This window comes from Vombatus ursinus, unplaced genomic scaffold, assembly GCF_900497805.2.
Source record: "Vombatus ursinus unplaced genomic scaffold, bare-nosed wombat genome assembly UNPS02015406.1, whole genome shotgun sequence".
NCBI classification, from domain to species: Eukaryota; Metazoa; Chordata; class Mammalia; order Diprotodontia; family Vombatidae; genus Vombatus; species Vombatus ursinus.
Window position 1 is genome coordinate 4,125,019 of NW_020955184.1, and position 13,621 is coordinate 4,138,639.

Consider the following 13,621-nt stretch of genomic DNA (forward strand, 5'->3'; position numbering starts at 1 on the left):
CTAATTTTTAAGGAAGTATTTTCTTCAGTAAGCTTTTGGACTTCCTTTTCCATTTGGCCTGCTTTTTAGGACATTCTTCTCCTCATTGGCTTTTCGGACCTCTTTTACCATTTGGGTTAGGCTATTTCTTAAGGTGTTATTTTCTTCAGTATTTTTTTGGATCTCCTTTAGCATCACTCTCAGTTGGCCTGGGACCAATTCATATTTTTGTCGCAGGCTTTGGATGTAGGAGCTTTGGCTTCGTTGTCTTCTTCTGGTTGTATGTTTTGATCTTCTTTGTCACCAAAGTAAGATAATACAGTCCGACTCTTTTTGCGCTGCTTGCTCGTGATCTCAGCCAACTTGAGTTATAAATTCTTTGTTAAGGTAGAAGTCTGTTTCCAGTGTGAAGAAAGTGTTGTCCCAAGCTTCAGGGGTTTTGTGCAGCTGTTTTCAGAGATAATTCTAGGGACCTGTAAATTTTCAGTTCTTCCAAGGTGCTATGATCAAGGGTGAGGTGTTTACTCCTTTCTTGGCCTGTGCTCTGGTCAATAAGTACTCTTTTCTGTCTTAGAACTGTGAGGAGGGTTTCCTCTCCACAGCCACTACAAGCTCCACCACACCAGTGGTCTTCCTCATCCCAGGACTGCCATCCAGAACTGTGACCCAGATCCAAGCATGGACAAAGCAAGAGATTCCTGCCTCAGCACAGGCAAAGAGATTCCTGCAATCCCTCTCTGATCAGCCACTTGATTACCCCTCAGTCTGTAGGCCGGAAGCTCAGGAGGCAGCCAGGGCCCGCCTTTAGGATTTGCAGCTGAGACCTAGCTTCTCTCTCACCGCAGTCACAGACTTTTCCCACTACCTTCTAAGTTGTCTTTGGTGTTGGTGGGTTGAGAAGTCTGGAAACGGCCACAGCTGCCTGCGATTCAGGACTTCGAGGCCTGCTCCAGGTTCGCTGTGGTCTGTGTGCCCACACCAAACTGCACTCCTTTCCCAGTCCGGCACGATATACTTTCCAATCAACCATCCAGGCTGTCTTTGGCTGGAAATTTGTTTCACTCTGTCTTTTTGTGGGTTCTGCTGCTTTAGAATTTTGTTTAGAGCCATTTTTTATAGGTATTTGGAGGAGTTTGGGGGAGAACTCAAGCAAGTCACTGCTTTTACTCGGCCATCTTGGCTCCGCCCCCCCTTATCCTTTCTTTCATTTCTTTTAAACCCTTCAATGAGATCTACCCTCTACAGTTGGAGATTGTTTTGTTTAGGACTAATCTCTCCCATAATCTACTCTTCCAGTTCTTGTTTCCCTATAGAATGAAATATATTTCTGTATCTACTTCTCTGTGTCCATGTATTCTTCCTTTCTTTGACCAGTTCAGATGAGAGGGAGGTTCAATTCCTTCCTTCTTGTTTGTATAATCTTCTACTTGCACACAATAATTCTGTGATATAATTTTCTCCTTCCCCTTTCCCACTCTGTTTTCCTTTCCATTCCCCTTTTAAGATCATCAAAACTTACAACTATTCCTAGGACCTTTATCTAGTTACAATCCTTATATGACTGTTCATGATAAGAGTTCTGAGGGGACAGTTTATTCTTGTTCCTTATGACTGCTCTCATGTTTACCTTTTTTATGTTTTTCTTGACTCCTGGGTTTGTATTTCATAGTTTCTACTCAGCCCCAGTCTTTTCATCAGGAATGCTTAGAAGCCCTCTATTTTATTACTGGTCTTGCTGCCACTTCCCATACCCTTACCCCGCTAGGATTATTACTTAGTTTTTCTGGGTGAGTTATTCTTGGCTGTAAGACTTGTTCTACTGCCTTCTGCAATACTGTATTCTAACTCTCTACTCCTATAGAGTGGTGGATGCTAATTTTTATGCAATCCTAACTGTGGCTCCTTGGTACTTGCATTCTTTCTTTATGGATGCTTACAGTATTTTTCCTTTGATTTTGGGAATTATTTTCCTGAGAGTTTTCATGTTTTTTTTTTGAAGAGGTGACCAGTGGATTCTTTTAATTTTTATTTAGCGCTCTGGTTTTAAGAGATTCAGGCAGTTTTCTTTTATGATTTCTTGAAATAAGATGTCCAGGCTCTTTTCCTGTTCATGGCTTCATGGTAGTCCAATGAATCTTAAGGCCAGGCTCTGAGCCCTTTGACTAGGAATATTTGGGCTAAGCTTGTGTACCCTTGGATTCTTTTGATGTTTTCTTGGGGGCATTGAGTGTTGTATTGTTCTAGAATCTTAGGGATAGCTCAGGCTAGGGATGTGTAAGCTTTTAGTGCGACCAATGGGGTCTGAATTCCTGAACTGAGTATCTGAGTCTGAGTAAGACATCACTGGTCTTAGCTGTGTTTGGTGTTCCAATAGACCCCTGCTGGACTCAGCCCCTGTCAGTCTGCTAAAAAGCTAAAAAGTATCAGAGGATGGAATTGCAGGCTCCTTTTTACATCATCCCAACAGAATCGACTCACTCCCACATCTTCTATGTAGAATCCTTCTAACTGCCCTAATAATGATAAAGTTCTTAGGAGTTACAAGTGTCATCTTCCCATGTAGTAAACAGTTTAACCTCATTGGGTCCCTTACGATTTCTTTCATGTTTATCTCTTTATCCTTCTTTTGAATTTTATATCTGACAGTTAAATTTTGAATTTGGCCCTGGACTTTTCATCAGGAATGCTTGAAAGTCCTTTGTTTCATTAAATATCTTTTTTTTCCCCTTGAATAATACACTTAGTTTTGCTGGATAGGTTATTTTTGGTTGTAATCCAAACTCTTTTGCCTTCCTGAAAATCATATTCCAAGCCCTTTGGCTCCTTTAAGATGGATGCTGCTAAATCTTGTGTGATCCTGACTGAGCTCCATGATATTTGAATAGTTTCTTTCTGGTTGCTTAAAGTATTTTCTCTTTGACCTGGGAGCTCTGGAATTTGGCTAAAATATTAATAGGAGTTTTTATTTAGGGATCTCTTTCAAGATCAGTGGATTCTTTCAATTTCTATTTTGCCCCCAGGTTCTAGGATATCAGGGCAATTTTCCTTTATAACTTCTTGAAATATACCTAAGTTCTTTCTTTGAGCATGGCTTTGAAGTAGTCTTAAATTATCTCTCTTCAATCTATTTTTCAGGTCAGTTGTTTCTCTGATATTTCACATTTTCTTTTATTATTTCTTTAGGTCTTGTGGAGTCATTAACTTCCACTTGCCCACGTCTTAACTTTTAAGGAATTATTTTCTTCAGTGAGCTTTTGTACTTCTTTTTCCATTTGGCCATTTTTACTTTTAAAGGAGTTCTTTTTTAAATGAATTTTTGTGCCTCTTTTGGTCAGTTCTGTTTTTTAAGGTGTTATTTTCTTTAGTATTTTTTGGTGTCTCTTTTGCCAGACTGTTAATTGTCATAATTTTCTTCCCTTCCTCTCATTTCTTTACCCATTTTTCCTTTGCCACTCCTATTTGAATTTAAAATTAAAAAGAATTTTAAAGATTGTTTTTACATATAACTGGAAAAATATGTGAAAATTTTATAAAAATTTCAAAAAGAAATGTATAAACTCTGGTTTACAAAGAGTTATGCTGGAACTGCAAAAGAAAAGGCCAGACCATGAACAATCCCAGTTTTATTATCAGCTTCCAAATTGGAGAAGGGATAGGTGGGGAGCTGTCATAAATCAAGCTCGAAGTAGAACAGAAATATTTCTAATAGAAATTTTGGATCTTCTAAAATGCAATAGTTAAAAATTAGCTTAAAGTTCTAAAGTTTCAGATCATATCTGAGATTTTAAAAATTTGTGAATTAAAATAAGAACAATGAATATTTTTCCAGTTATTTGAGTTGGTCTTCATTTCTGCATATGTGTAGTTATATTCATATCATTCCTATGTATATCCTTTTAGGTAGACTTGCAAGTATTTTATATATTCTTTAGTTATTTTAAATGGAATTTCTCTTACTGCTGGGTTTTATTGGTAACAATGGTAAGGCAGATACACTAATGAACTGTTGGTACAATGTGAATTAGTACAACTATTGTGGAAAGCAATTTGAAATAATGTGAAGAAAGTGACTAAAATGTCCATTATCTTTTGTCTCAGAGATGCCACTGTTAAGCTCACATACTTAGGAAAAAGTTCCATATATACCAAAATATTCATAGTAGTATTTTTGGTTATAGCAAGTAACTGGAAATAGGTAGATGTTCATTGACTGGGAATGGCTGATTACGTAGATGAAGATAATGGAACATTATTACTCTTCTCTAATAAAGGAAGACTATGATGACTACAGAGCACAGAAAGATTTACATGAATTGATACAAAGTAAAGTAAATAGAACAGGAAAACAATATACCTAATGACATCACCTAAATTTCCAAGTATACGCTTTTTTTGGGGGGTGGGGGGGTGGGGGGGAGAAATGGGATAGTGTAAGGGGCAAGGATTTTCTTGTTTCTACAATTTTTCTTTTTGACCCACTTGTTATCTAAGATTCCATTGTTTAGTATCCAATTGGGTCTGTGTCTTTTATTTGTGCTCGCTGAATTGTTTATTATTTTTATTGAGTTACAGTTTGTAAAAGATATATTTACTATTTGTTATTTTATATTTATTTGCAATACTTCTGTGCCTTATTATAGTTTTTGCAAAATATCCATGTGGGGCTGAGAACACATATATTCTTTTGTAGTTCTGTTTAAAAGACACCATAAGCCTTTTTTTTAATCTCCAGTTCCTCCAGTTAAGTTGTTCAATTCTGTATTTTTTTTAACCCCATTTTTTTATCCTCCTGGTAGATTTGTTCAAGAGTGCCTGAGCCTGTAATCACGAAGACCTGAGTTCAAGTTCAGCCTCAGACACCTATTAACTCTTATGACCCTGGGCAAGTTACATGAACTTTTTGCCTCAGTTTTCTCATCTATAAAATGGTGTTAATAGCACCTACCTCCCAGGGCTCTTGCGAGGATCAAATGAGATAATAATTGTAAGATTTCTTAGCATAGTGACTACCATATATAAGGCTATATAAATGTTAGCTATTATTAGCTACTTTTAACTACATCTTCTTGTAATTCAGTTAAATTTTCATTTAGGGATTGAGATGGTAGGCACTCGAAATATAGAAGTTTAATTGAAATATCTATGTCTATGGTTCTTTTCAGCATAATGTCATTTTCTTGATTATCTTTTAGGATTTTTTTTTCTCTTTGTCTGATAGCATGATTTCAATTCCTATTTTTTGGATTCACTTAACTTATTGTAAATTTTGTTGTAGTTAAATTATTTCAGTCAAGTCCAACTCATGACCACATTTGGGGTTTTCTTGGCAAAGATACTAGAGTAGTTTGCCATTTTTCTCCAGCTCATTTTACTGATGAGGAAACTGAAGCAAATAGGATTAAGTGACTTGTACTGGATCACACAGGTAGTAAGTGTCTGAGGCCACATCTGAACTTAGGAAGAGGAGTCTTCCTGACTCCAGGCTCAGTATTCCATCCAATCTGCCATCTATATGGCCTAGTAAATTTTGTGGAAGGCCTTTATTTTTATTCTGTATACATCTCTGCTTTATAGGTGTGTTCCTTGTAAGCAACATATTGTAAAGTTTTGCTTTCTTATCCAATGTTACTCTTTTTCATTTTACTGGATTGCTAAATATGTTGATATTTAGAATTGTGAATTAGGTTAATATTTTTCTGAATTAGGATCTTTTAACTTTTTCTGTAAAAAAGGGAGAAATACTTAATTCATCCTTTATGGTTCAGGGACCACAAACAAAAGATTCAGACCCAAATGGAGATTTAACAATGAAATCTTAAATAATGAGAGGGTCAAAGAAGAAATCATAGAAATAATGAATAACTATTTAAAAGAAAATGATGATGAAAAAATGCAACAAAATTTCTAAGATGCAGCTAATATCCTTAAAACATAATTAATATACAGGAAGGGAATTAATAAACCAAATATGCATAAAAAATTAGAAAACCAAAAAATAAACCTAAAATAAGCACAAAGAGATATTAAAAATGAGAGGAGAAATAGATAAATTGAAAACAAAAATACTCCCATATAAATAATAAGTAAAACTAAAAGCTGGTTCTTTGAAAAGACCAAGAAAACCTTTAACAAATCTGATTAAAAAGAGTAGAAAATAAAATAAATAAAATACCAACTGAGCAAGGTAAAATTACAGAAAAACCAGAAGAATTCCAAAAAACAATGAGAGCATATTATGCAGTTTTATGATAATATATATACACACAAAATATGAGAACACGAAACAAGAGGGTTACCTTCAATATATATATAATACCCAAACTATAAAAAGACCAGACAGAGAACTTAAATCACCCAATCTCAGAAAAAGAAACATTTAGTTGTAAAGGAACTACCAAAGAAAAAAAGTCTTGTTCCTCATGGACTCAGGGGAAAATTCTATCATATTTTAAATACTCACACCTCACAAATTATTCTCAAAAATTGAGAAAGTACTCTACCAGAATCCTTTTATGAGACAAATATATATCCTGATATCTAAACCAAGGAAAAATAAAATACAGAAAGCCAAATATAGGCCAATATCATTAATGAACATTGACTCAAAAATTTTAAACAAAATCCTGTCTGACTATTGCAATATATCCAAAGAAAGCATTCATTATGATCGTGTGGAATTTATAACAGGTGCGCAAGCATGGTCCCACATTAGGGAAAAAACCAACACAATTAATCACATTAAAAATCAAAACATCCAAAGCCACATGATCATCTAAATAGATGCAGAAATGAATATAAATAAATAGATGCAGAAAAAGCCTTTGACAAAAGTATAACACTCTTTTATAATATAAACCCTACAAAATCTAGGCACAGAGAATGTGCCTAGACTTTTTAATATTTTAAAAACCATCTATCTAAAACTAAAAGGAAGCATCATATGCAAAGAGAACACACTAGAACTTTTTCCAGTAAATATGGCAGTGATGCAAGGATGCTCACCTTCCCACTATTATTTGATATAATTCTGGAAATGCTAGCAACAGCAATAAGGCGAGAAAATAATTACAGGAAGGATACTAATGTGCTGAAAGAAATGATAATTTCAGAGAAAATTTAGGAGAACATAATTATTATGTCATATTATATGCTACTCACCTCAGGGTGCAGAATGAGACTTTTTTTTTGGACAGAGTCAATGCAGAAATCAGTTTTGCTTGACTATACATATTTGTAAATAACAGGAGTTTTGTTTTTCTTTCATATTCAAGTGAAGGGGAAGGGTTGGAGTAGGAGAGAGAGAGAAGGTCGCTGTTTGCTGATACATACATACATACATACATACATAGACACACATATATAAGAATAAAATTTCTAAAAAAGAATGTAAGGACATTCAATTGTTCAAATGTTGCTCTAATATCCCCTTTCCAGTTGTCAAATGTATTTACCTTTCCATTTGTCAAAACTGTTTCGTATGGGTTGAAAAATTGGAAAAGGAAATCAATAGAACAGACTTGATAACAATAACCAAATGTTTGATAAACCTGACTATTAAAATTTTTACAAGCTTGTACATTATGAATATTTTCTTCAAGAAAACTATTAGTAGGTGCTGAGCATTATCTGCATTGAATATTCCACAAAAAATGAAAATGGTTTTAATTTCACAGACAGGAAATTGTTGCTATTGTAGGACTTATTCCTGAATTAACTATCTACCATCATATCACTGACACTTTACAGCAAAGATCAAAATTATCATGTTTAAAAATTAATCTCAACTCCCCAAGGCCATCCCTTATAGGTTCCAAATTCTATTATTTTATTATGTAGCTCTGGGTGAAAGATCAAAATTGTGAGGATAAAAATGAAAAAATATATGGCAAAAAAAGAAAGCTTGGTGAAATATCCAACCAGGTAAAGACATTCCAAAGGTATTTGAGGATGAAAAAGAGGGTAACAAATACAAGAAAAATGGAAAAGTTCAGCCAAGATTTTAAATAACAAACTATTTTTAGCATCACGGATAGTAGAATCAAAACCTTTGCACTCTAATATCACAGTCCCTGATGTGTTTATAGATGAGGTAGAAATGGCACTGAAGAAAAATGCTAGAAAATACATTTTAATTATATCAAACACATATGGAGGGGGCAGCTAGGTGGCGCAGTGGATAGAGCACCGGCCCTGAAGTCAGGAGGACCTGACTTCAAATCTGGCCTCAGACCAAATACTTGACACTTACTAGCTGTGTGACCCTGGGCAAGTCACTTAACCCCAATTGCCTAAAAAACAAACAAACAAACATATATGGAGGAGATATACGCTAGGTGTAACAGTTGGTCAAGTACTGGACTTTGGATGCAGAAACACCTAAGGTCAAATATTGGCTCAGATACCTGCTAGCTGTGTAGCCATAGCTAAGTCCTTCTCCCACTTTTAGCCTTAATTTCCTCATCTGTAAAATGAGAATAGAAATAGTATCTACTTCATAGGGTTGTTTTAAGAATCAAGTGAATAACATATGCAAAGTACTTTGCAAAACTAAAATGCTATATAAATGTTAGCTATCATCATTATATGCAGCACATAACACAACTATGAAGGCACTGAAGAATCAATACACAAGGTAGTGGAAACATAGAAAAATACTAAAAATGTAGAAAAAGACCTCAAACCTAACTAATTGCTAAAAAGATGACCAAGAGACACCAATAACTAGCAATGTATTTGCTCATTTTCTCTTCGATATAAAACTTTAGGGAAAAATAATTTAGAAGACACCTTGGACACATTCTCAACAAGGGTATTCATTAAGACCAGGCAGATTTTTAAAGCCATATTCTATGGCAGATTACATATTCACCATGACACAGTTTGCTGAAATATGCAGAGAACAAAAGATCCCACCATGCTAACTGTTTACTGAGTATGAAAAAGCATTTGATTGCACAGAGAACACCATCTTAAAAATTTTTTTCCAACAAGGTGTCTTCACCATCTATATAGCAAAATAATTTTAGGATTTGGTGAAAAATAAAAGAATATTAATAACCTTGTTTGATGATCCTCTGATCATGAACATCAAGAGCATGGCATAAAACAGGGAGACGTAGCCTTGCTAAAGGCATTCACCAATTTGAGGGAATAGATTCAGTGCAGAGTCTAAGGTGAAGAAGTAATTCTAATATATGGTGAGGTTGCCAAATGCCCCTACTTGTAGATGACATCCTGATACTTCTATCAAACCTTAAGATACCATAGGGCTTCCTGGAGGAGAGCCTAAACTTCCATAAAGGAAAAACCAGTTGAATGGATAAAGCAAGTTTGCTACCTAAATTGTGACATGAAGTTGAATAGACAAACTAATAGATTTTGATCATCTAAGTAACTATGTGTGTGTGTGTATATATATATATATATATATATGCGCATGTCCACACACACATATATACACACATATACTATACGTATATATATATACACACATAAAAATACATAAAAATATTTTATATAGATATATGCATACATAATACATGTATATCTGGTGTAGAAAGTAAAAATGAAGAATGAATTGGACCCAGAACTGAGAAGGAGAGTGGACCGCATTGCCTTCAATAAGGATTAAAGCTCCTTTAATGATACCAAACGTCTTCCAGGAACAAAGGTCTATTTTTTTAAAAATATATTTTATTTGTTTTAATCAGCCAAAATCTGCCTTTTCACTAATTCGCCCCTCCCCACCGATTCCCTTTCCCCTTTACCTCCTATTTCCTGAGTGAAATGCATTTCTCTATTGAACTGTGTATCTGCATATGTGTTTTCTTCCTTCTTTTGACCAGTTCAAAGGAGAGTGAGGATCAAGTGTTGGCCGCTTCTCCCCACCCTCCTCCTTTTTTGGAGGGATGTCTAGTGGTCTACCCTACTTATGGGAGATAATTTCCCTTAACCTCCCAGTCCCTTGCCCTCATTATATTTTTCTTCCTTTCTCTTTCCATTCTTTATTAAGATCAACAAGACATAACATAATAATTCCCAAGCAAATCTTTCAAACATGGACAATTGACAACAATCTCCAAAGAATTAAGAAGAAAGCAGTATGGTGTACTGAACATTGTTGGACCTGGCCTAAGGGAGATCTGCGTTCCAATCCTGCCTACACACTGACTGCCTGGAGCATCCTGGGAAAGTCACTTAACCTCTCTGAGCCTCATTTGAGTTACCTGAAAAATGAAGGGGTTGAACTTGACTCCTGAAAGTCCCTTCCAGATCTAAATCTGTCATCTCACAATGAAAAATGGTGAGTATAAACAGATTGTAACATACAACAAATGAGGAAATAAAAAAAGGGAACAAGAGTAAAGGATTCCATCAGGAAAACTGGACTGAAAAAGAGAATGGATATGTCATGTGGAGAATGGAGGGGCCAACAAATGGCCTGGTGTCCTCTTGGTGGTGGGATCCCTCATCACTTATCCTAACCACCAAATGGTGAATTTGAGAGGTCACAGACAAGAGTGGGATGGGTAGATAAGCATCGTTGACCTAAGATCAGCATCATTTAACATTTTATTGACTCAGCTGAGCAGAAGATTCAGCTGGATGGGCAGTAACTGGTCATTTTGTGAGTGTGAGTGTGTGAGACAGGAGGGTAGGGGGAGAGAGGAAGAGAGAGAGGAAGAGAGAGAGACAGAGAGAGAATGTGTGTGAGCATGCACATGTACTTTAAATAGGGTCTACAGATGGACAATGACCTGGGTCAGAATAGAATAGATGGAGAAATAAAGTGAGATAGATAGCATTTAGGAAATTATGTGGCATTTTCAATAATTAAAACATGATCCCTGACACAAAAAATGTGCTGTCAATACCAATATTCTCTCCTAAAAGGGCAGCATGAAATAACAGACAGAAGTTTGGCCTTTGAAGTCAGCAACACTGGGTTCAAAGATCTCCCTCTGAAACATATGAGTTCTGTGACCATGAGTAAGTCACTTAATTCCTCAGTGCTTCAGGCAACATAAGTTGCAGACAAGCTGCCAAGCTGCATCAATGAAGGGACTTTCCACCTGGGAAACTCCCCACACACGTCCAGACTAAAAATAAAATCTAATGATGTTATATGACTATGAATTATAAAATACCACAATCTTTAAAAGATCAAAATTATGTATGACTCAAAGAGTAATAGAGAGCTGAATAGTGAGGATATAAGCTGTTGAATGTCATTAACAATGACCTGTAAGGAGTGTAGTAAAAGAATTCAAACAAATATATAATCATAGAGGGAAATGATCATGTAGAAAGATTGAGAGACAATAGTCTAAGCACTATACTGATATCCATAAAATGTTACAAGACCTAATTTCTAGATCCTTAGGTAGACAGGCAGTTAGGGAGTACAGAGGATGGAGAGCTGGGCCTGGAATCAGGAAGATCCAAGTTCAAACCTGGCCACAGACACTCCTACTTGTGTGACCCTGGGCAAGTCACTTAACTGCTGTTTGCCTCAATTTCCTCACCTGTAAAATGAGGAAAATAATAACACCTACCTCCCAGGGATGTTGTGATGCTCAAATGAGATAATAATTGTAAAGAGCTTAGCAGAATGCCCGGTACATAGTTAAAAGCTATATAAATGTTAGCGATTATTATTCTTATTTGGAAGAGATATGAGGCCATTGGCCATGATACATAAGACAAAATAATCTTTTCCCCTTCAAATTTTCACTTTAAATTTTGAAATGAGTGAATTAGTAATACCAAGTCCTTTCCTAGCTTCATAAATAAGGCTATTTATCTCAACTCTATCTCCATAAGCAACTTACAGTCATGAAGGTAGAGGCAATACAGACTTTAAAACAAGTTAATTTTTTAACATGAATAAAACCTGTTTTAAAATTCTAAAAAAACTTTAGATTTCCTAATTTCAATAATCAAAACACAACGAATATTAAAGAGGTAACACAGAATACATTTTTCTAGAAATGTTCAGGACAAGAACAGAAAGCTCTCTTTCCACTAAAAAATGTACTTGTGCCCACAGGTAAGAAGTCTAAAATGGAATATTGTTATATCCTATCAGTTTACATAATAATGCTAACTCTCTAAAAAAGTAATTGACTGGACTCACCTTGGGTGTTGTTTTTCTGTATTGGTCACCTCCATCAAGCACATCTTTCAAGACTCTCTGCTTAAGAAATTCATATTCTTCTGAGTTCAAGTGAATAGACTCTAACATTCTTCCACAGGCTGAACAATGCCCACTGTGATAAAAATTATATTTTGTTAGTATGATAAAGTCCAGGAAGGGAACTCTTCCAGTGGAGAATTCCAGGACTGTACCCAAAAGGAAAAAGAACAAGATATTCTACAATATTATGCAAATCAATATGACCACCTAAGCTAAACAGCCACTTAGCTACCACATTAGGTATGTGAAGCCATCCATAAAAGGCAAATATATATATTCACATAATTGCTTTTACTGAAACAATTATTGGGACTTGCAACTAGAGGGAAATTACAATTAAGTCCTCAAACCAGACAAAACATAGTTTCAAAGTTGTATCCTTATAGGAGGATTTGTAGTTATTTCAAATTACAAAATTGGCTTATGCATTACTCTCTTTATCTGTTAATTGTTAAGTGTTGTTTCAACATACCATACAAAGCTCAGTGTACTGCCAAATTAATTCCTGAAAAAATTAAATGGTTTTTTAAGGAAAAAGTGTTAGTGAAACTTGATCATACTACAACTTTACACTCTGGTACTCTTCCACTTGTCAAATGATAGGGCAGATGTCCAAAGTTTTTAGGATCTTTTTTGTTGTTATTTAAGGCTGTTTTCATTTATTACATAGTAATAACTGTGTATACTGTTCTTTTGGTTCTTCTTTATTTACTCTGTCATTTCATACAAATCTTCCCATATTTATTTGAATTCTTTATATTCACCATTGCTTAATTATGCAGAATTTCTTTGGTAATTCCTGAGTCACTGAGTACACAGTTCCTTTTTTTTTTTTTTTGCTTTACAAAATAGTGTTGATGTATATATTTTTCCTTGTTTTCAATGACCTCCTTATGAACTCAGTGCTAGGGTTTTAAAATTAAAGGGTATAAACAAGTACATAATTTTTCCTGGCGATTCCAAATTGTTTTCCAACCTAGCTAGTTCGACATATTCACTAGTAGCTCATTAGCATACTTGTTTTCTCAAAAGTTTTTCATGTTACCGTATTTGCTAACATAATGGATGAGAGACAGTTTCAGAGTTGTTTATTCACATTTATATGATGATATATTTTCATAATTTGTAGAGGTTCACCAGTAATTTTTTTCTTTTTAAATTTTTTTAATTAATTTATTTTGATTTATCAACAATCACTTCCATAAGTTTTTGAGTTTAAAAATTTTCTCCCCCTCCTTCCTCCCCAAGAGGAATGCAATCTGATATAGGCTCTACTTACACGTTCATATTAAGCTTATTTTCACATTAATGATGTTGTAAGGAAGAAATAAAACCAATAGGAGGAACCACCAGAAAGAGGAAACAGAACAAAACACAAGGGAAAAAATGCTTCTATCTGCATTCAAACTCCATAGTTCTTTCTTTGGATGTGGATAGCATTTTCCA

At 35.1% G+C, this 13,621-nt stretch overlaps 1 protein-coding gene across 2 annotated transcripts in view; it reads right to left on the bottom strand.

Annotated features, from left to right (window-relative positions):
- KIAA0391 (KIAA0391 ortholog) overlaps positions 1-13,621 on the bottom strand; it is a 77,077-nt gene that overhangs the window by 19,688 nt on the left and 43,768 nt on the right. For both annotated transcript variants that reach the window (XM_027847431.1, XM_027847430.1), the window contains exon 3: positions 12,116-12,248. In XM_027847431.1, the coding sequence (XP_027703232.1) occupies positions 12,116-12,248 (133 nt within the window). The remainder of the gene's footprint in view (positions 1-12,115; positions 12,249-13,621) is intronic.